This window comes from Triturus cristatus, chromosome 1_2 (genome assembly GCF_964204655.1).
Source record: "Triturus cristatus chromosome 1_2, aTriCri1.1, whole genome shotgun sequence".
Lineage (NCBI taxonomy): Eukaryota > Metazoa > Chordata > Amphibia > Caudata > Salamandridae > Triturus > Triturus cristatus.
In genome coordinates, this window is record NC_140580.1 from 995,516,610 (window position 1) to 995,540,964 (window position 24,355).

Sequence of the window (24,355 nt, forward strand, 5' to 3'; positions counted from 1 at the left end):
ACAACACTTTATGCCACTCCACTGTACTATACTATATGTTACTTTAATCCACTCCTTGACACTCCACTCCGCGACACTCCACTCCACTCCGCGAAACGACGTGACACTCCACTCCACTCCACTCTGCGACATGACGTGACACTCCACGACACGACGCAACACTCCACGGCACTCTAGGCACACTCCACGGCACTCCACTCTTCAACACTCCACTCTATGCCACAGTATGATACTCCACTTCACAACACTATGCTACTGCATGGCACTCTATGCCACTCCACTCCTGAACACTTTATTACACACAGCAACACTCCATGCTATGCCACTCATATCTATGACATTTTACTCCATTCTATGCTATGCCACTCCACTCCGCTCTACTCCACTGCACACTACTCCACTCTAGAACACTTTACTCCACTCTGCAACACTTTACTCCACTCTGCAACACTTTACTCCACTCTGCAACACTTTACTCCACTCTGCAACACTTTACTCCACTCTGTAACACTTTACTCCACTCTGCAACACTACACTCCACTCTGCAACACTTTACTCCACTCTGCAACACTTTACTCCACTCTGCAACACTTTACTCCACTCTGCAACACTTTATTCCACTCCGCAATACTTTACTCCACTCTGAAACACTTTACGACACTCCTCTGCGCCCTTCCATGTCACTCCACTCTATGACAATCCATTCAACTCTACCCCACTCTACACTACACCACTCTACAGCACTCTGCCATTTAACTCTAGGCCTTTCTGCTCCACTCTGTCACTCCACTGTAATCCACTGTGTGACTCTACTTCACGCTACAACACTCCATTCTATGACACTCTATGCCACCCTCCGACACTCTATGCCACTCCACACCACTCTGCTCCACTCTACGCCACTCCGCTCTACACCCCTCCACTCTAGGCTCCTCTGCTCAACAACCCTCCACTCTATGCCACTACATGCCACTCTATGACACTCTGTTCCACTCAACGCTCCTCCACTCTGCAACCCTCCACTCTACACTAGGGGTGGAAGGTGAACTCTGCTCTGCTGGCGGAGCTTGCAAAGATTTCTCACTCCGCTTGGAGCATGAAGTTCGGTAAAAAAACTCTGCTTCCCGTGTAGCGGAGTTTACCAGCGCCGCCGCCAGCCCACCCCTGCTTGAGACCAATTTCACTATGGCCTCCTCTCTAACGATCAGGCGCCCCACAGCATCTTCTCTAGAACGTATGGAGTCCCAGCACTACCTTCCCTAAAGCCCTGGGTTCCAGAAACCTAGCTCAATATTTGGAGCTCCAACACCAACCGCTCCCCCAAACCCGAATATAGGTGAGAGATACAGTGAAGTGCATGCTGTCTTCCTTCAATAAGGGACCAAGGCGATACCTTGCCTGGAGTGGTAGCATTGGTTGCACCCTGCTAAAACTACTGGTGACAGTACCAGTGGCGTAACGATAATTGATGGGGGCCCCCCTGCAAGGTACCTGGCTTGCGATGTAATGGTTTGCGATGTAACAACGCAGTTGTTATAATGACCCCAGTGTAATGGAATGCGTTGTATTGCATTAGTTGTAAACAATGTCTCCCAATCGAAGTGTTCTCCACGAGGCTGTTTCTAGAGGATACGATAGGATGCCCTGGGGGGTTCCAATTTATTTTTCTACACTTTGGAAGACGATAAAAAGTGGGTAGTTCAAGATATTCACAGTACATAAAGTTGAAATCTTAGTCTCCCAAAATTCCCCTTTTCTTCCATTTCATCAGCAATTTGTAGAAATTCCGTACCCTGTCCTCATATGTTGTTCTGGTGATGGATCTATAACATTCTTCCATGGACAGTTGTCTGTGAGCCTCCTTTTGATACTGTTCCTCGTTTAATAGTACCACATTTCCAACCTTGTCTGAGGGTTTGATTATTGGAGCCTCATCATTCTTAAGATCCAAAATGGCTTTCCATTGGCCTGGAGTGATGTTGTTCCGCATTAGATTCGGATCTTCCGATTGTAGTTTTTTCAGTTCCTCAATTACTATTTCTTGGAACATATCGATGACATTGTGAGGAGTCTGTGGAATGAAGCTGGATTTAGCTTTCAAATTACTTACGCCACTTTTTTGAGCAATTCCTAAATTTTCCAAGAATTCTGCCAAGTCTCTATGTCCCTCTATTTCCTTGTCCTGTATTTGAGAGATCTTCCAATTCCCCCAAGGTCATGAGTGCCTCCAAATCTTGCCCTGTTAACTAATCTGTGATTTCTTCCTTGGTATCTTTATGTATTTTGTCTTTTATGCAGTGTAACAGGTGTATTTTCATCATTTTTAGTTTCCTTATATACTTATACAGGTCAATCCTGATTTTTGTATAATTGAAACTCGAGCACTAGCATTCGATGTTAATTTTCTGCTTGACATGTTCATCACTGTTTGATTTGTACCTTCTACTTCCATTTTCCCTGAGCTTGCTATGTGTCACTCATTGGTTTGGGGAAACTCCCCTTTCCTTCATTCCCCTTCTTGTTTTCCTTCTTTACTTTTCCGGGAAGTGGGTACGTTGGGGTGGGTGTTGTCAGGTTTGTCTGATCAACTGGTATTCATGAAAATAGGTTGCCGCATTTTCTTTTCCCGCATCCTTGTTGAGGGTTCTACCTCTGATACCTCTACTTCCGATTCTGAGGTCTCTATTGATGAATCATGGGCGGATGTTCTCCCCAAATTAAGTTGTTTCATTGGAGAATCTAACTTTCTTGCAAATGTTAAAATGCGCTATGATTCATAGTCACGTTCATCTCATATATATATATATATATATATATATATATATATATATATATATACACATATATATATATATATATTATCTACTGGCGGTCGCCAGTAGATAGTGATAGTTAGGACCGTGTTTCCATAGGAAATCCGCAACATTCTATTTGGAGTAACTTTGGTGCCGGATGACGAATCCTCGCGAAATTTTCAAAATAGGTGGGGCGCTCCACTCCGCTCCTACCCTGAAAGTCTCGGGGGGATTTGTCAAGCGGGGGCTGAGAAAAAAGGGGGGTCCCAAAACGCATTTTCCCCATGCAATTTTCCATAGGGACCTTTAGTCCAAGGTACAGCCCGAACGGCTGAACAGAATGGTTTGAAATTTGGCAAAGAGGTAGTCCTCATCTCAGGGATGTGCCTTTTCCATATATGGAGTCAATCTTTTCAGTAGTTCCTGAGAAAATTGCAGTTAAAAGCACATACATATCTATAGCCGCGCACCGTGCGCGCACCGTGCGAGCACCCTAACGTGCACGAGCGTAATTCTGATTGGTGGTTTCATGTCAGTCAACTTTCGAATCGGTCGAAATCAGGAAGTGTCGGCCGCCATTTTGTTTGTTTTCAGTGCGAGAGTGAAAAAGGAAGGTGGCGAACGTGAAAAGGGGGCAGGGTAGAGAGTTCCTGACCCCCTAGCCTTTGTCAGGGGGTCCCTGAAGGACCCCGAAGGGTGAAAAAAACATTTTATTTTTTTTTCAAAAAATCGCGGGGTGCGCGCACCGTGTGCGCATGGTGAAAAATCTTTAAATAAAAAAATATAAAAAATATAATAAAACATACATAACTGAGCATTTAAAAAGCCGTACAAATTCACTTTAAAAACCATAGGTTTCACACACATTATAGTTAGGAATTAGCATTTAAAAAACCTTGCAAATTCACTTAAAAAACCATAGCGCGAGTTATAGTTATCTGAACTAACTATAACAGGGGAATTTCAATGGTTTTTTACGAGTGAAATGTCCAGCTAACTATAACATGTGTGAAACCTATGGCTTTTTAAGTGAATATATATATATATATATATATATATACACACATATATGGTACCAACAGTTCAAAGAACAACGCTGCGCACTCGGGCTCCTTTATATTTTCAAAGATTTATTTTTCCATCAACCTCGGAAAAAGAAAAACTGACAAACACGTTTCAGCCACCTGGCTTTCTTCTGTGTCAGTAGTTACTCGCCACATTGGGCCTTTTAACAACATTTGATTTCATTGAATTACGCTAGCTGTCAGAACAATCAAAATAATAGAAGGACCAAAGATTTAACAGTACATGCAAATTAAATTGCGGCCATCTTGGAGTGTCTGTGGTGTAGATTAAACTTATTTACAAGTGAACCAAAATAAATTAAAACATCAGTACGAGTTGGTATATTTACACTCAATACTATGTATAATCATCATGTAATATTTCGTTTTTGTCTTTTCTGATATTAACTGGGTGTAACACTTTGTAAATTCCTTCCTACATATATTTTCACTAAGGAGAAATATAGCCCAAATGCGCCCAGTACTGTATCCGGTTAATACACTTTATATTGTCCCATACACCATTTTTTTGTGTTCAACCTTGTATTTGACCCATTTTAAACAATCACGCCCCGAATGGGAAATTTCATTATCTAGACAACAGTAAGCCTAAGTCTTGCCTTTTCAGCAGATTCACCCAAGAGCAGGAATCTAGTCCATTAAAACTGGGGGATTCTGCAAACAGACTACACAATTGGGCACTTGCTATCTGACAGGCCCAATATAACATATAAAAAGAATGCCTCACTAAAGGATATTCTGGTTGAGCATCCCTGCCTCTGTCCTGATACCCGACTTGTGTCCTAGGAACTTAGCAACTGTGCAACAACAAGCATTGGCATAGCCAATAGGTCTCGCTTTTGGGACCTTATAAGTATTTAGTTATCCAGCACAATATACTTGGTGCAACAACATCAACTGTTGCATGGCTAAACACTTATAAGGTCCCAAAGGCGAGACCTATTGGCTATGCCAATGCTTGTTTTTTAAAGCCCCTTTTTCTTTCCCACCCTGAAACAGGATTTAAAAGGTCTCCAGACTTTTCCAAAGTGGGAAACAGTAGGGAATATTCAAGAGAAGCAGAGTCCTCCGACTAGATCTCACTTGTCAGTTCCCAAAAGCTTGAACAATTTTGGTCTTTTGTGTCAAGTTAGCATACTGGAAAGCCCTCCTTGCCTTGCCTACGGGTGCCTACAGAGGAATTGACAAAAGGACAAAAAAGTCATCTAAATCTGCACCCATAACGTTTGCCTGCTTCTACAAACATACTTCCCCTTGAGAAAGCTTCCACTACAGCCCACCCCCCTCCCCAGTGTTGGGGTGATCTATTCCCGACCCATCCTGAGTGGGAAAGAGTCTGGTTGGATTTGTTGGATGCCCAGAAATGTACGTGTGTTTGGGCATTAAATAAATAACACCCAAAAGCAAAATGTAATTAAACAACAAGACACAAAGGAATGGATTATAAGGTGTCCGTGGATGTCTCTTTGAGGGTTGGAAGGGTAATGCGATGTGTCATTTCATCTGTAAAGAAGATTTACAGCATTTGTAATTGCATCAGTTTCACCAAGGGTGAGGCCATGGAAACTGCATTTGGTGCCTGAGTTACGGTTGGCATCCCTGCTCTACAATGTATGGATTCTGACCCTATCCTCGATCAGTCAATTTCAGTGTTTTTTTCATATCTATTCGTAACCATGACTGCCTTTCAACTGTATTTTGTAGGTGAATTTCAGACGATTTTTTTAAACAACTGTGAAGATGTTAGAGCCTTAAGATCTCTCTCTCTCTCTCTCTCTCTCTCTCTCTCTCTCTCTTTATTTATCTATTTATCTTTCTGTCTTTCTCTCTCTTGCTCTCTCTCTCTCTACATATATATATATATATATATATATATATATATATATATATATATATATATATATATATATGGGAAGGGGTCAAGGTCACTGGTAATTAGGTCCTTGCGGGTGTTGGTTTTCATCAGCTTCATCACATACTGCACACTGTGAGGTGACTTTCGTTAAAGGGGCCATTGTTCTGGGGGTAAAGGATTAGATAGGGCCACAGGGGCATATAAAGTTTGTGGTCACCAGTCACATCACTTCCTGTGTATTGCATGGTGGGATAGGTTGAAGAGGCAACATCATTGCACTTTGGATTGGGTTACTTAGCAGAGGTCCTTTTAGCATCAGAGCATCCAGGCGTTTGTGAACATCCTACTTCCCAAGCATTGCACGCTAGGGTAGTTTGAAGCAGTGCTTTCACTTTCTACACGTGGTACTGTGAGTTGGGTTTATAAAGCAGGGTTAGTTTGAGTTTCACCAGCTCCACCACTTCCTGCGCATTGCATGGTGGGATAGGGTTAAAGGGCAGTGGCAATTTGGGACTTTTGGGGCTCTGATGTTGGTGGTGATCTGCTACTCTACTTTCTGCACATTGCATGGTGAATGGAGTTAAAGGGCAAGGGTAGTTTAGGACCTTTGGAAACCAGATGTTGGTGCTGAATTGCTCCATCACTTCTTGCGCATTGCAGCCTGGTGTGGTTGAACGGGTGGTGTCACTTTTATGGTCAGGGTTCTTGGGGATCTTCCACAGGTAGGTGGCATAGTTAATATCAATTCAATGATAGGGGGTCTATGTGTACCATTGCAGTTGGTTAGGAGGCAAAATGATAACATTTTGAGATTTGGGACTTCCAGGCTTGCATCATGGTCATGCCACTCCCTAGTCAGGGTTCCTGGGTGATGTGACTTCTCGGAAAAATGCAGAACAAGCATTTGCAATGCAAGAGGTCTCGCATTTACGAGAGGTTGAACTATTGGCATTGTAAATGACAATGCCTTTTATTTCTGTGTTGTTTTTAAAACTTTGTAAAAAAAAAACTCATTGTCAAAAATGAGATTTTAACCTGTGGGCAGCGGGGAAACTTCCAACCTACAACCATAAGCACCAAGAAATTAGAGACCCCATCATCAAATGAAGAAAATAATTTCTGAATAGCCACGGATGCCAACCTTTCACTGATGCCTCTAGGAAATCAAGTGACAAGAAGCAACTGCACAATGTGTGCAAAGCAACGCATTGCCTCCCACCTAGGCTAGCTGCAGAAACCACAGGCCACTTTCCCCCTTGTTATGTTGTGAGAAGACAATGCAAATTAACTGTACCAAGCAACTCAAAGGTGCTCAAGAGCATTACACAAGACAAAATCTTTTGAGCGGGTGCCCAGCCCGCTTCTACATTTATTTTAACTCTCGAGGGAGCCTACCCCTCTTGCCGCCGAGAAGTAATCACCGCCGCGGCCCTGTTTGGCAAAACCGGAAGTCAGGTGCCCTTGCCCGGGACGGGGGGCGTGGCCTGCTCCGGCAGGAAGAGAAACCGGTGTGCAGTGCTAACGCGGGGCTCCCATGCTGAAGGGAGAGCCCCGCGGTGGCGGCCGGAGTGGAGAAAAGCCCGGGGGCCCGGGTGAAGAGTGCGGGCGACTGAGGCTGCCCACTGCAGCGTGGGGCTCCCAGGAGTGCAGGGAAGCCCCGCAAGAGAAGTGCTGTCGCCACGAGGAGGACCCCCCGCCAGAATAGAGCAGCCTGGTGAGTGAAGAAGGGCTGGGTGGGCTCCGTGTGGGCTATTGTTGGTGCCTGATCGAGGCACAGTGTCCTTTTCGCATTCTGAGCGGCCCCGTCTTGCAGCGGACCGCTCCAACGTGGATGGCATGTGGTCGGAAGGGGGACAGGAGATGTGCACATCGCGTGTGTGGACGTGCGTGTTCACGTGCGCGTACACAGGCGCCAATCGCCCCGCGCGTGCCCATCTCCTGTCCCACGTCCGAGGCAAGTCAGCAACAATAGATCTCGCTGTTGACAGCGCTTTCGCGCTGCGTTGGACAGGCGAGACCTAAAAACAGCTCTTGTGGCCGATTTTAAAATACGCAGAGCCTCCCGAAAGTTCAGTGTGCCCAATTGCTGACAAATGGACTTAATCCATTTAGTTGTGTGGGAAGCGTGACGCAACTCCAGCAATCTTCCTTTCACATGGGGCAAGCCATGCTTTAGTTACATAAAAAAAATGACCTGGCCTCATATCCATTAACCCCTTCCATGCTGCGCAGATTCCGCCGCTGTGCTGACGGAATCTTGCGCGGGCGTGGTCATGACGGAACGGTTCCGTCATGAGCACAGCTCAACCGTGGCTCATGACGGAACCGTTCCGTCATGAGCACCGAAGGGGTTAATGTTTGGTCTGTCGCGAAAATTTGTCATTCTGAAAATTGGGTTATGGTTCTTAAATGTTTGGGAAGCACCGCCTTACATCTCCAATGTGCTTCTATTGTGTAGTGAATAAGCTTGAACTGCTGCAACACGTGTTGCACGTTTTATTCTGATGAAAATGTGCACTGCTGCTGTTTGTGCTTAACCTGAATGTGGGTTAGGAAAGCTTGCACTTCTGCTTAGCATGATGTAATTGCTGTGTGTATGGGTGTGGGATGCTTACAGGGCTGCTGCTTGCTCTCTGCCTTATTTGTGTGTATTAGGGAAGTTTGTACTCTTTCTGCTGGAGGAAGAATGTCCTAGTTCTGGTATCTATTCTGTGTACATTCAAGCTTTCACTACTTATGTCCCTGCTGTACGTGCTCTATGTGTGAAAGGAAGTTGGTACTACTATTGCCCGTATTTTACCTGTTGCATAACTGAGTGACTCTCCCATCACTGCTGCAATGGTTTACCTGTTCGATGTGTGTGCGATAAGTTAGAGAAAACCTTTTCAATATATAAACTCCAAAGCTATTTGGTTGGTCCATAATTGTACCATATATATAAACTGCAACAAAGAAAAGTTGGCACCGCTAGACGGAGCCTTGTGTGTATTGTCAAAAAGTACGTGTGAGATATAAATGCACCTTTATGGCCACTTACCTTTCAGAAAATTGATTATCCGCTCTTCCCCCAGAGCGAAGGGCGTTTTAATGATAATATTTAATATAGGTATTTATTTACATACAGCACATAATAAACCTAGCAAGTCATGTGATAAGTGCAATCATTACACTTTGAATTAACACGTGCACCATTGACCTCAGAGGCATGAAAAGCTCTAACGGCAGGTCTCAGGGAAGCGCATTAACCTATTGTACCACTCTACCAGGGAAATGCAACCTTCGTTTAACATGGAATCCTTTAAGTGCAAATTAGCCTTTAGTATTCATTTGTGCTATATAATTTGAAAAAATACCTATATTTCAACTTGCTTCTTTCCCAATATGTGCTTTTGAGGCATTGAATCACTACTGTACCATTTAAAGAGTTTACCAAATACCAACCATTTTTTCCAGATCTTTTCAAATGAATCTCTTACTTAAAAGGTTAACCAGTGTTTCATCAATGCGACAATCACATTCTTCACAAATCATTTTAATAGTGCATGAAAACATGTCCCTCTATCACAGCAGTAAAATAGTGGTCTTTTTGAAGTAGCTCAAATTTGACTGTGCTGAGGGGTCGTAAATAGGGCCCAGTCTGCATGCACCTTGCCCTGTACTAAGCAAACTAGATTTTTAAGAGTTATTGTTGTGGTTAGGTCTTACTGCACAGTTAAAGATGCAACTGGCATTTTACTTGTTATATATTTCTCCTTCAGAATAAGAGAAAGAAAGTCTTTTCCACCTCCTCTTTCTAGTAAATGTACAGAAAATAAAAGAAAATGCATTGCGGCTGCTCGCATTTCTTATGTTTCCCTCATCACCATTACAACAAGCACAGGAAATCAGACTTTGCATAAAGACAAGACCCTGCAAAGAAGTTGCTCTCAAATTTTGGAATGAAGGCCTCCACCCATCTCTGAGCAGCAGCGCAGACAGCACTGGATTAACAACACAATGGTTACCAGGGCTCCTACCTGAAGAGGTGTTAACGAATGCAAATCAGGGCTTTTGTTGCGCGTTTCTACGGCAGGAAACACAGGTCAAAGTCAAAGGTGGAGGCCTGCACTGAAGGAACACCGCTCCCTTCCCCCAGCCAGCCCCTAGAAACATGCTTGGGCTGCAATTTCAACATTTGGAAAGGCAAAGAGCTGAAAGCGATCATTAGTGTAATGCAAGCTGGGAATTTGAAAACGAACGAGTTGAGTTACTTTTAAATAAAAGCCTTACTTTGATGCTTGTGCAGCAGTCAGAATGCAAGAACTAGATAAGGCCTGTTATTTAATAGTGTAAGGTGTGCGATTCATTCTAACCTATAAAGCAATGCATAAAATGATTTACAATATCCGATGCCACTAATTCATCTGGAGGTCCTTTTTCACCTTAAGTTTATTATTTTTTATTAAACCGTTTCTTTTTGTAATTATCATTTGTAAAAGAAATACAAACTAAACACTACTGGTTAAACCAAATATTATTTTCAGAATATGTTCCACAAATGCCAAGAAGCAGTTCTGAAGTACACAAGTCTAAGAAATATTTTAATTGTTTTTGCATTTTCCTTGTACCTAAACGTTTTTCATAGTTAAACATCGAATCATGATTAAAGAATATAATTTAACGATTTGCTTCAAATCTGAGGGATGACAAAACAGCCTCCTGGAACATTCTGACCTATGCACCACTGAAAAAATGACGGCATACGCAAATATTGACGTTTAAGCAATAGCACTGATTAGTTGAAAATTCGATGGCTCATCCGTTAGCACTGGAAAGTACCCCCAGGTTTTATTGGGTGGTTTATATTTCTTCTATTTAAGGAGCAAGCACTAATATTATGTGCAAAGTGAATGTCAAAACCTGTTTGAGCGTGTTACTTCCTATTGGAAGCTGATAAAAATTGGCTGCAAATAAAAACAAGCATTGACAAAGCCAATATGTCTCACCTCTGAGACATATTGGCTAGGAGAATGAGTTTCAGCCATGCTGCATGGCTGCAAATAATGTAAGAAAGCGCTATGATGCCACTGTCGCTTCATTTTGTACTCTTTGCAGAAATTCAGAGCCTTATTGTATAAAAGCCAAGTTGGTGGATGACCAAGAGAGAATACAAAAGGCTATGTAAAAGAAGGAAAGGTGAACCTAGAACAGCTGCCCAAGAAGAGAAGCCAATCAAAAGGCAGCTATCCCCAATATCAACCTAGAACTAGGCCTGGCAGGATGGACTAGGCACACACAGAGCAATTTCTCTCCAAATAAATCAGGAGGAAGGACTGGAGACATGGGGTTACCAAGGCTTAACAGACCACTTCGTGGTCCGTGGCAGTCTACAAATACCGTCAAAACAGATTTCAAGCCTGACCCTAATCAATCAATCAGGGGAATTATAAGCTCGCTACTCACCCGTGAGGGTCTTAAGGTGCTGGGGGGCAATTCCGCTCAGTCGAAGAGCCAGGTCTTGAGTGCCCTTCTGAAAAGGTTCAGTGAGGGGGCGCGTCTGATGTTGAGCTTGTCCCAGGTCTTGGCTGCGATGTGGGAGAAGGCTCTTCCACCAGTTCTGTCTCTGGGGATGCACGGGTTTCAACGAGGGTGAGGTTGGCAGATCGGAGGTTTCTATTGGGTACGTAGAAGGAGAATCTCTCGTTGAGGTATTGGGGTCCGGTGTTGTGGAGGCATTTGTAGGCATGGGTGAGTATCTTAAAAGTGACTCTCTGCTCAACGAGGAGCCAGTGGAGGTTCCGCAGGTGTTGGGTGATGTGTTCGTGTTGAGGGATGCAGAGGACCAGTCTGGCTGCAGTGTTCTGTATGGTTTGGAGTTTGAAAGCAGGGACTTGTTGATCCCGGAGTAGAGGGCGTTTCTGTAGAAGAGGTGTTGCGCAGCGGCAGGGCGACTGACTCCAGAACCCGGGGCTCACGGTTCAATCCCCGGTGCCAGCGGCAGATCAGCCCAGTACCATGTGACTCTGGGCAATAGCTCGCTTAATCTTCCCAACGGCCCCCAGCACCTTGACACCTTCGGGTAATTGTTCGTGCTTTACAAATACTGGACACATACTGGACGTCCAGCCTGTTGGTTATGAGTGCGTGGGTGACGGTCTTTCCTGATTTATGGGGGATCCATTTGAAGGTCTTCCGGAGGATGGAGAGGGTGTTGAAAAAGCTGGCAGTGACGGCGTTGACCTGTTGGGCCATGGAGAGGGAGGAGTCGAGAACGATGCTAAGGTTTTGGGCTTGGTCCATGTGGGTTGGAGGGCTGCCGAGGATGGTGGGCGACCAGGTGTTGTCGCATGCAGAGAAGGAGGGTCCGAGGACAAGGACCTCTGTCTTCTCCGAGTTGAGTTTCAGGCAGCTGCTGCTCATCCAGGATGCGACGTCCTTCATACCTTCCTGGAAGCGGAGTCTGGTGGTAATGGGGTCCCTGGTGAGGGAGAGGATGAGCTGAGTGTCGCTGGCATAGGATACAATGCTGAGTCCGTGCTGTCTGACGATGGTGGCGAGGGGGGCCATGTAGATGTTGAAGAGTGTGGGACTGAGCGACGATCCTTGGTGTAGACCGTAGGTCATTTCTGTGGGTTCAGAGGGAATGGGTGGCAGTGTGACTCGTTGGGTTCTGCCATTGAGGAAGGAGCGGATCCAGTCAAGGGCAGTTCCATGCATGCCGGTGAATGGAGTCTGACGGTGAGTGTGCGGTGGGAGACTGTCTCGAATGCTGGCGAGAGGTCGAGTTGGATCAGGGCTGCTGTGTGTCCTTGACCGAGGAGGGTAAGGATTTCATCTTTGGCGGCAAGTAGGGCGGTCTCAGTGCTGTGGTTGCTGCGGAATCTAGATTGGAAGGGGTCGAGGATGGAGTTTTCTTTGATGGATTTTGTTAGCTGGGCGTTAACGGTCTTCTCTATGACTTTGGCCACAAAAGGGAGAATGGGGATGGGTCAGTAGTTCTTGAGGTTCGTGGATCTGCTGAGGGCTTCTTGAGCAGGGGTCTGAGTTCTACATGTTTCCAGTCATCGGGGAAGAAAGATACCGGTCTTGAACGTGGCGTTGATGGTGTGTTATAGTTCTGGCGCGATGGTGATTGCAGCTCGGTGGAAGATGTTCATGGGGGCTCCTGAGTGTACGCTTCTCATGGTTGAGGTGGTGTCTTTGGTGGTGACTAGGGTCCAGGAGGAGATGGTGGGCTGGCTGGTGTTTCTGGCGAGGCATGTTGTTTCGGAGTCAGGTCTCTGGTCATTGAAATGGTCGCAGAGGCCCTTGATTTTCAGATGTATGTAGGATCCGAGCTTGTTGCAGAGGTCCTTTTAGGGGGTGATGTCCGTGGTTTCACTGGGGGGCTTGGTTAATTCCTGGATGAAGCTGAGGAGTTCCTTGGAGTTGCTGGAGCTGGCGAGGATCTTGCTCTGGATGAAGGCCCTTTTGGTGGATCTGATGCATTGGTGATATTCTGTCATGGTGTCCTTGTAGGTGGTGCGATCATGACGTTTTGCTGTTCCTCCAGTTCTTACGAGACGTCTGCAGGTGCATCTTGATTCTTGGAGGTCGGTGGTAAACCAGATGGCCTTTATGGGATGCTTTCTGTCGGAGTTGCACAGGGGTGCAAGCTTTTCTGCACAGTTGGAGATCTATCAGTGGAGTTCTTTGGCTGCGAGGTTGGCGTCAGTGGAGGTGGTGGGGGTGTTGCGGTTGAGGGTGAAGTCCGTGATTTTGCTCCAGTTCCTTCGCGGAGGGCACGTAGCAGGTTTAGGTGGCTTGCGTATGTCGACATGGAAGTATGCACAGTGGTGGTCCGTCCATGGGGGTTGTGTGATGTGGCTGAAGTGGATGTTGTTGCCTCCTGCAAAGAAGGGGTTGAGGTTATGTCCTTCCTTTTGTGGGTGGGCGTGGTGATGAGCTGTCTCAGTCCTATGTTGGCGAGGTTGTCCGGGAGGTTGGTGGATTTGGGGTCACTGGGGTTGTCGAGGTGGAAGCTCAGGTCTCCGATGAGTATGTAGTCCATGGAGGCGATGGTGTGGGACGTGATGAGGTCTGCGATGGTAGTGGAGAATGTGCCTTGAGGTCCTGGGGGTCTGTAGGCGAGGGTGCCATGAAGCGTGGTTCTAGGGCTGGTCTGGATCTGGAAATGGAGGTGTTCGGTGGTGGAGAAAATGTAATTTGTAGTGGAGGTGGAGAGTTGGAGGGAGCTATTGTGTATGATGGCGAGTCCTCCTCCTGAGCGGATGAGGCGGTCCTACCTCTGTATCTTTTATGTGTCAAGGATGCCGGTGGCGATATCGGGGGTGGAGGAGGTGTTGCTCCATGTTTCTGTGAAGAAGGCAACATCTGTTGAGAGGGTGTCAAGGAGGTCCCAGATCTCTACGCATGTCTGTGTAGGGAGCGCATGTTGAGGAGGATGCACTTCAGTTCTTCGGAGATGTTGGCGTTTGGGACGGGGGCGGTGGCCATGGCCGTGGCCGTGGCCGTGGCTGTGGGGGTGCAGACGGTGGTGAAGGTTCGGCGGCAGTGGTGGAAGGAGAACTGTCCGTGGGTAGTGCTCAGTGTGGAAATCTGGCAGTTGTTGCTCCTTCTGGGGTTAAGTGCGAGGAGAGTGGTTGAGTCGTAGCGGTGGATGGTCGTGATCCAGGGTTCCTGGTGCTGGTCGTGGTCAGGTCGCGGACGGGCGCAGACGGGCTTGACTTTGGTGCACCTTCGGCGTGCCAGCAGCTCGGCCGCCATTATATAGGGGGGGGGGGAAGGAGGCACAGTTGGGAGGCGGGCATGGGAATCGGCAGGGGCAAGTCCAGTCAGACTTTTTATTTACACTCCAAAGTAAACATTGCCCTATTACAGTTGTAGTATTTACTTTCATCCCGTGTGGTATAGACAAAAACTGTGGGGCAGGAGACAATTAGTTCTTCATTTTCACCTTATACTCTTAGCAGATTGAATGTTTCCAACAGAACTCACTGCTTTCTTTATTATATAGAATAAAAAAGATATATATATATTTATACATACGAAAAAACAGGCAGTCCATCCTATTAGTAGGTGTAGAACCGATGTGTGAGAGGCTGCAGCTACTTCTTAACAGACCTAGAGACCCGAGCAGTAGACTATTTCATCCTGGCCAGTAGCTGATCTAGCATTAGTAGAACTGAACTACACAAAAGTTCCCATGGTGAAGCAACAGAGGCCACTTCTCAAGTACTTCTGCGAATGCCTCATTCCCATCTTTGCTGTGCTTGTGTCGCTCCATATTGGAACAATGTACATGAGCACCAGTTAGATCTCATTAATTTTTTGAGGCCCAAGGAGATTAAGTGAGTTGTCTCGGATCACAGGATGTTGATTCAACATCAAGGATTGAGTTCTAATTTCCAAGTCTTCAGCTATGGCATAACACATTCTTTCCACACTTCCAGCTTGAAAACGATCTCACTTATAAGTAAGGCTTCCAGTTTTCAATTTTTACAGACACAAAACCATCTATTATCTGTCTGTATTTATTTTTAAAAGTGGAAAAGTACAGAAAATTGTGGTTCTTTTGACACTCCATGTTGTCCTCGCTAAACAGATGGAAACCATGTGATTCCCTTAGATACAGGCATATGTTAACATATATTTGTGTATAATGCTAATATTTACCTGTCGGTGTAGTGTTATGTTATATGTGGGGGCTTAATTTGCTGAAGCGCAACAGGCATCAAAGTATGAGTGAATGTTTATCTGCTAAATAAAGGTGGAAATAAACATTTTACTACTCCATGTATTCTCGAAACATAAAATAAATATGGATAAATACCAATAAAGTGGTCAAAAAATAAATAAGGATAAATACAGACAGAAATGTTAAAAAAAAAACACCATAAAACCGGGAGCCCTACTTATAAGGCAAGTGGTTGAGCAAAACCTATGCTACTTCACAATGTTGTAGTTCAACTGATGAAGTCTAAGAAGACAAACTATGTTTAAAATACTCAGGAAGGATGTGGACACCAAAAGGAGGTGGGCTGTCTTATAGCAGAACTTCACACCTCAGCTGAAGAGCCAAGACCCAACAGTAATAAGTGTGGGTACCAAAGCAGTAGCAAGGGCACCATTGGGCCTTAATGCAACGTAGGAATGTAGGTTCCTACCCACCTACCCTGTTTGGGCTTTAAAAAAATACTCACTAATTAGGATGAACTTGGAGCCGGTGTCTCTGCACCTACTTCAGTAACTCTTGATTTTTATATATATATATATATATATATATATATATATATATATATATATATATATATATATATATATATATATATATATATATATATATATATATATATATATATATATATATATATATATATATATATATATTCAATTAAAAAACCATAGGTTTCACACATGTTATAGTTAGGTGGACATTTCACTCGTAAAAAACCAATGAAATTCCACCGTTATAGTTAGTTCAGATAACTATAACTCGCAGGCCTCATTTGATATTCACAGCTGTGCAGCAATTAGGGCCAGCTGCTATGTTAAGGCCACAGTTCTTTGGGGGCATTATTGTGAATGAGATAGGAGTGAGATGCACTCCTCTGCCCCAGCGCAATTACGCTCTTTTGGATATTGTTGCATTGGCAGCGCGCCCTGACACTTGGGACATAGGGCATTTGAGCCCCTTTGAGAAGGCCAGTTGGCCAGGGGGACTGTGAGGTTTGTAGGGCGCCAGGCCCTAATGTGATTTATGTGGTGCTAGTAAATGTGATTCATGTACTATGATCCCTGTTTTCCGTTTTTACTGATTTTTACAGATAAATACAAACAGAAAACATTTATTTTCTTGTCTATTTATTTTTAAATGTGGATAAAAATGGACATTGGTTTGTGTTTGAGTAATTCTAAATACTGTCTGCCGTGACTGCCAGGCCAATAGCTGTGTGGATTGATAGGTAAGGGGACTAAAAAAGAAAGGAATTTTAGTAAAGAGGCTTTAACAGCAGTAGATAAGCAAAAGGTTGATCCTGAAATTTGCATTTTTTCTTATAAGTGCATTGATTTATTTTCTGCGTGTGTTACAGCATTGAAACCTAGTAGGCATTCAATCATGACAGCATATTTACCAGTTAAATAAATGTGGAAATATGCTTATTACAGTTTCAGTTTTCCACAAAACCCCCCAAAAATACGGATACATACAGATAAATTCCGCAAAAAACTAAATATGGTTAAATACAGACGGAAATGTCAACAAAATGTATATACCATTAAACCGGAAGCCCTAACTATGATTTATGCACCCTGTTTTATGCCTCTAACTGTGGTTTATGTATGAGGTTACCTGCATGCTATGGTTTATGCTATTTCCTACTGTGAATTTTACCCCTAATGTGAGTTATGCTTAGGAGGTTAGGGTCTAATGTGTTTAGACTTATGAGATGATTGTGTAAAGTATTTATGCTGGTGAGGCTGGCGTAGAATGTAATTCACTCCTAAATGTGATACTGTTCATAATATGGTTCACGTTACAGGATGATGCTGAGTGTAGTGTCTGCCAGTGATTTATGGCTGTGTTCTACGTTTATGTGATGTCCTACTTTTACTAAGTTCACTTTGTGATGGTTCTGACAGTGGTCCAGTTGGCCCTCTCAGGTGTACATTATACCTTGTAGATATTACCTAGTGCCAGGTGGCACAATGTATATTATGTGATTACTATTCTAATGTGTTATGAGAATACAAAGGCTATTTTTGATATAACCTTGTGTGGAGTTCCTTTTGTGGTGTGCCTGGTATGCTGTTGCTGTGTGCGTGCGCTAACGCTTTACACATTGCCTCCGGGATAAGCCTGACTGCTCGTGCCAAGCTACCATGCGTGTGAGCAGGGGTTATCTTTGGTGTGTAACTCCCTTGCCCTGACTAGAATGGTGGTCTCTGCCTGGCTTTGGCGCAAGCCTTAGCCAACCAGAGTTCCCATTTCTAACACTTAGCATAATGCAATGATAGTCACTCACTCATCTAGCCATCATCTAAAAGAATGTATTCCATAGTGCATATTAATATGTAACCGAAGGCAAAGCAACACAAACACTGGGGGCCTCATTTATGAAAACAGTTGCATCGCTGCGTGAAACCAGTGATGCAACAGTTTTCACTGTGCCCTCCTTGCGACACCATGGATGCACTGTATTTACTGTACGATGCTCCATGTCGCAAGGAAGTGTTCCTGACGTATCTGTAGACGCAAAAGTGACGCATTGCCGGAGTTGTGTCACAAACATGATGCAACTCCAGCAATGCATAGGGTAGTCCCATTCCAATTGCACTGCGTCACCCTTATCCCTGCCATGAGGTAGTTATAACGTTTTGATGCAGTGGAGCCCTAGAAGTGTCGCAGTGAAATTTCATAGATTTCCCTGCGATTCTTCTATGACCTATTTTTAAGCTTGAACGTCCACCATGCATACATTATACCTGATGCAGGTATAATGTGGCGCAGGGCTTTACAAGGTGACGCACCTGCCTAGATGCGTCACCTTATAAATATGGCACAACATATGGCGCAATTTTTGCGAGTACCTATTTTGCGAATGCATTTTAGGAATTGCAATTTGCGATTCCTTAAATGCAATTTTGGAAGCACCCAAAATTTGCAATCTGGCCTTAAGGAATCGAGATTTCCTAGAAGAATGCACTTTTTTGCATTTTCCTAAGTGTCTTGTTGTGCACATACATGCCCTTAGGGCATGTGTGTGCTCCACATGTGCACACATGCGTATTACAGGGGTGCAACAGGGTGTCCTTTTGGCACCCTTGCACTCTTGAAATTGCATGCGCAATTTGCAAGTACCTATTGGGTACACACAAATTGCGCAAGCAATTCCAATTAATTTCCATGGGCCTCTTGGCCCATAGAAATGAATGGGAAGCCATTCCTTATTTGCGACTCACAATTTGCGAGTCGCAATTAAGGAATGCGTAGAAATCGCAATTTTAATTGCAAAACCTACATACATTGCATTTTGCGAGTCCTTAATAGCGAATCGGTATAATTCGCTATTAAGGACTCGCAAAATACAATGTTGATACATCTGCCCCTGAATTCCTAATACAAGCATCAAAATGGAACAATAGACATTGATGCCTATAGGGTATTTGCAAAAAATAATCAAATCCCTTTATATTGTAGTGTGGCATAGTGCACCATCATTCTTTGATTGCAGATAATAATAAAACTGCAATACTGAAGTATTCTGGGATTTGAAACTGACCCAAATTGATTTTAGCAAAGTTTATAAAACCACAGATAATTTTCAGAAACAAATGGTCTAAATTCAACGGCTTCATGTAAATAAAGATTTTCTTTAAGAGATAGAACAAAGGTTAATTTGCATTACAAATATTTTTAACATGAGGGTATGCAGCTTTTCCTTTGATGTGTATGTGCTTTCTGCTGCTAGCATGTGTTTCTAGTGAGCAAAGTGTGTTTAAATGCAAAGTGTGTTTAAGACTGCAGTACCGCCTCCTGTCTACAGGGGCAGAGCTGAGCAGAAATTTAAACACACTTTACCAAACACAGGTCCCCACAAGGCAATTTTTTTAAAAGTTGTAAAAATTGACACAGATGTTCCTGAAGTCATTTTTTATCATTTAGAAGACATTGCCTTGTGGGGACTTGGGTTCAGGTCCCCACAGTGCAATCAAGTCCCCACAGCGTGAGTGTGTTATCACACCCAAGTCCCCACAAGGATAGTAACACAAACCCACACACACACACACACACGAGAGTATGGTAAAGTGTTTTGGGTGTAGGACATCAACATCACTACTGCTAACCATGGAATATCTTTTCCACGTATTGATCAAGCATACAAAATATACAAATGCTAAAACAACTGCTTGTGAACTTTGCTGACGTAATCCCGACTGCATTTTCTGTTGTTTTCTGGCCTCAGTTACTGTTTCACGGACTGAAGACAGATTATAAACTAGAAGACAGCCGAAATACGAAAAAAGCTTTAAATGTTTTTTTAAAAATACGATAGATGGGAAGTGATTTGACAGAAATTCTAGCACAAGTTAAACTATTGAAAGGTAGAAACGTCAAAAGTAGATCTCAAAGATAAAACATATAAAGCTTTAGTAAGGGAAATAAAAAAATGCAATGGTTCCTCTCAAGTGCTACTACTTTGATGGCAACTTTAAGCATAAAGAAATGAAGGATGAATACCTGATAGTCCCACGCTTCTGCGTTTATCCCAGTACCACAGCCAGTTGGGTCAGAACATTTGGTGAACTGCTGATATATACTGTAGCAAGACACTTGTCCAGTTGAATTGTAAAATATGCCTGTGAAAGAGAACAATAAATGCTCAGTTGACTACTAAGCATTTCATTGGAATCCGCCGTGTGGGATAGACTTTGTATAGAACAAACAAAAGTTAAGGAACAAGCAGTTTGGAAAGCTGTAAGTCATATTTTTTAACCAGACAATGACGCATTTCTGTAAATGTAAGTAGGTAAATCAGAAGTTCTAAATGTTTCAGGGGCACATGCATCGAGCCTTTTCCCGTTCGCAAGCGGGCCAATTTGCAAGGGGAAAAAGGCCTTTTCCTCTGCATGTAGGTTTTGGCATTCGCAATTTGCGATTCCCTAATGCCGATGCATGTAGCCTTCCCTAAATGCGAACTGTGCATTTAGGATGGTACCAAGTTGATGGTAATATGCGCATGCTTTGAAAAATGCACAAAAATGCATTTCTCAAAATGGGCATGTGTGCGCTTTACATGTGCACACTTATCTTTTCTTGTGGGGGGGCCTTAGGCCTCCAGGCACCCTTGGATTTGCATTCGCTATTTACAGTTATCAATTTGGTAATCGCAATTAGCTAATGCAATACCATTCATTCCTATGGGCCTGCAGGCCCATAGGAATGAATGGAGTCACATTACCTAATAGCGATTCGCAATTTCCGAACAGCTATTAGTTAATGTTAAGGAATCGCAATTTTTTTAGCAATTCTACACGCACAGCATTTTGCAATCGACAAATAATGAATCAGTAAAATTCGCTATTCGGGAATCGCTAAATGCGGGCTTGATGTATGTGCCCCTCAGTTTCTATCGGCTATCATAATTAAGTAACAGTGTGTGGCAGTGTGATTGGTTACAAAACATCAGGTCTGTGAAATACATTTTTCCCACACAATGTCATGAAAATTTCAAGCAAACATGATCTCCACAAAAAAATTGGGTTTGCTGATATTTCCTGTTACTTTTTTTTTCAAGTGAAGACACATCGTCCGCTCATAAAAAGAAAGTCACCTGCGATACTAACAGGAGACTGGTTTAGGCAGAAACATGCCTCTCAGCTGGGTACTATCAGTGCAAAACAGTTTCCCATAGAGAAAACTTTGGGGAAATTTCACATATGCAGAACTCAGAAAATTCGCCAGAATAATTAATATATCGTCACTGCCTAGCAGCAATCAAATCAAGCTAGATCAAATAAAGTTTTGATAGCCTTGCGCCACAACCTCGTCCACAAGAGCGAGTCGCATTTTCAATATTATATACAACGAAGTGATAGTTGTTGCTTATTTATCTTATGAAATTTACAACCATTGACAAAGCCAATAGTCCTGGCTTGTTGTAGGTGTAATGTTACTGGTTGTGTTATATGTCTGGATGAATGGACAGAAACAGCAAAATACCAGTGGGGCAGCACACTATGCTAAGCACAGATGTTTAGCTTAAGTGTTTTATGACACGCCCATAATTACAGCGGCCACGCCCCTCTGAGAGACCCCCCCCCCCCAGTTTTTTCATTCCTCTTAAAGCCCTGCTTACTGGTGAGTTCTGTATGCATATTACTGGCGCACAAAGCTTTAACACCATCAATAGAAGCAGTTTTCAGCCAGCCACGAGGAGGCAGAGTCCCTTAGAATGAGCATCGATAAGCGCCAGGACCTAAAAGTATCATATCAACCAGGAAGCCAAATCAATCAATAGTTATCAAATACCATCTATAATACTTACGAGCCTGGAATCCCCGTATAAAAGCCCATCTCTAATTTCCTAATTACAGGAAACTTGTGATGCCCCTAGTTGCCTGCAATAAAGAAAGTGTAATAATTTAATACAGTTGAGTTCTCACATTAAAATGCCTGCCGAGAGAAAAAGCAGGTAACACAGTATACTTAAAGCTGCACTTCACTATCTTACATGGTAAATTGGGAGACTGCACATCTACATTCCAGAGCTCTTGGGAGAAGGAATTTTGTAGAACATGATATTAGGAGTAGTTGAGGAGATAATGGTGTGAGCCAAGAATGCTGCCTCCCATGTAGGAGGCAGAAAACCGCTCTTGAAGATCCTCCATCGAAGGCTCTACACCTCGGCGCGCCTGGAAAATGATGTGGGAGGAGCCGATTATGCAGGAGGGGATGTGAGGTAGAAGGGACACTGACCCGTGTGTTGTGGTCTTGTCCCAGACTGTTAATACCACAGTCCTAAAGATTGCCAAACATTGAACTAATCACTGGATCAACTCAAGCTACAATGCCCCGAAGTGATATTGCTGGGCTGCCCAGAAACAGACGCGATCTCTTGAACTGTAATGGAGATCATCTCAGATTCCATATGTTATTGGTGACAAAGAAGTTGATCCTTGCATGCTTGGAGCAAGAAAAGCCCCCCTCAAATAAGAAACAGCTGAAGAAACTGTGGTGGACCCTATGAATGGAAAACCTCTTCAAAGCTGCAAGAGGTGAACAAAGAATTTCCTTAACAATAGTGCTCTTTAGCACGGACTATAAAGAACTCACTTGCTCCAGGAGACAACCAGCACTGAAAATGTTAAATGGCGCTAAACAAAACTGCTATTACTCCACAAATCGGTAGGAATCAAATGATTTCACGAGACCCTAATGGGCATGTGTAGAGATGTTCTTTTGTTTCTATGGACATGAATGTTCTTTCAGAATGATGCCCTGCCTTAGTTCTGTGGATGATAGTTTTCCTGGGAATCTGCTGGAGGTTAACATGTAAAGAAGATACACAGAGAATAAAGCATCTGGAACTACTAAAATTGTCTGGTGAGTACTACAATTTTTGGCGACGAGTGACTCACGCTAGCTGCGCAGGGGGCAGCTGTGGATATTTAACCTCCACCCCTGGAAAAGGGTTGTATCAGGATTGGACAACGCTGATGAAAGAAGACATAATGAATTCAACTAAACTGTAAGTTATATAATCCTTTAACCTGAGAGAGAGAAGATTATGAAAGGATAATAGCTGCAGTTAGTGTTTACACTAACACTACGAGATCTTTAAAGATTCGATTTTTAAAAAACTGAAGATTTGGATGATGAACTTCCATATTTAAACACAAGTAATATGAGAAGAATATGTCCGATTGGTCCGGTCTACTTGGCACGTTTCTATATTTGAGTGTAATTTACGATCCGGTCTACTTAGCACGTTTCTATATTTGTGTGTAATTTAATCATCCTAGCGGTTGGGAATTGCCGCATGCTGTTTACCCTTGAAACCTGACACGCGAATCCCTATCAGTAAAGAGGCATTGATCGTGACCGAAAATACATCCCTGACATGAGACTGCGCTTGTTCTTCACGCATCAATGGTTTCACGAGCTGCGCCTGACACGAGACTGCTCTCGTTCTTCAGAGATCAAAGGCTACATATTTCTATAATTGCAAAGAAACGCTGCATATTTCTCTGATTGGAAGGAAATGGTTAATTAAAGTTTTACCTGGGATTTTCTTTGTTGGAGGCTGTGAAATCGGTCATCATTTTTCTTCCTGTGCAACGCGGATATTTCCTGTCAATCTACATAGAAAGAGGACTATTCTGCCTTCGTACTGTATCTACATGAAAAGAGGACTGTGGTGTTCATAACAGATTCAACACAAATATATAGATCTATATTATATCGTTAATGAAATGTTATTGCATTTTATTATTTTAAACAATTATTTTAACTTATTATGTTAGTTTATTGTTTAGGTTTTTTATGGTAACTTATTTGAAAGAAATGGCAGAACAAAGTAGGTCAGCTCCGCCTAGTTTTTTACCCCTTCCTGGAGAGCCAGGTATTCCTTGGAAAAGGTGGAAAAATATATTCACACCTAAAATGAGTATTGTGTTTGAAAGACACAATTTTGTTTTCTCAAATTCAAGGTCATGATGAGGATGTTATGACTTATGTGGCTACGTTGCGTGGTTTAGCTGTGACGTGTGAGTTTCAAGGTTTATCTGAAAGCCTTATTCGTGATCAAATAGTACGTTGTACAAATAATAGAAAAGGAAAGGAAAGACTCTTGTCTATGGATCCCACGTTAGAGGAATCAATACAAATTGCCACTAGCATGGAAAAAACAGAGGTGTGGATGAAAGAAATTGATTTGAATAAGCCAGTTATCAGGAGTTTTGACAAAGAATCTTCTGTGATTGATGTAAACGAAGTTAAATTAAACCTAAAACCGAAATATTCACAACCTGTAGAAAGTAAAATAATTGAGAAGAGAAATATAACATGTTATAGATGTGGAGCTCCCGGGCATATTGCTTCCAGTCTTGCGTGTGCGGTGAGAGGCATGACTTGTAGA

At 43.3% G+C, this 24,355-nt stretch overlaps 1 protein-coding gene across 1 annotated transcript in view; it reads right to left on the bottom strand.

Moving 5' to 3' along the window:
• The window catches only part of DPP7 (dipeptidyl peptidase 7), a 1,979,246-nt gene that overhangs the window by 496,012 nt on the left and 1,458,879 nt on the right, over nucleotides 1-24,355 (bottom strand). Inside the window, exon 8 of the mRNA XM_085611261.1 lies at nucleotides 19,957-20,075. Coding sequence (XP_085467387.1) covers nucleotides 19,957-20,075 — 119 coding nt within the window. The remainder of the gene's footprint in view (nucleotides 1-19,956; nucleotides 20,076-24,355) is intronic.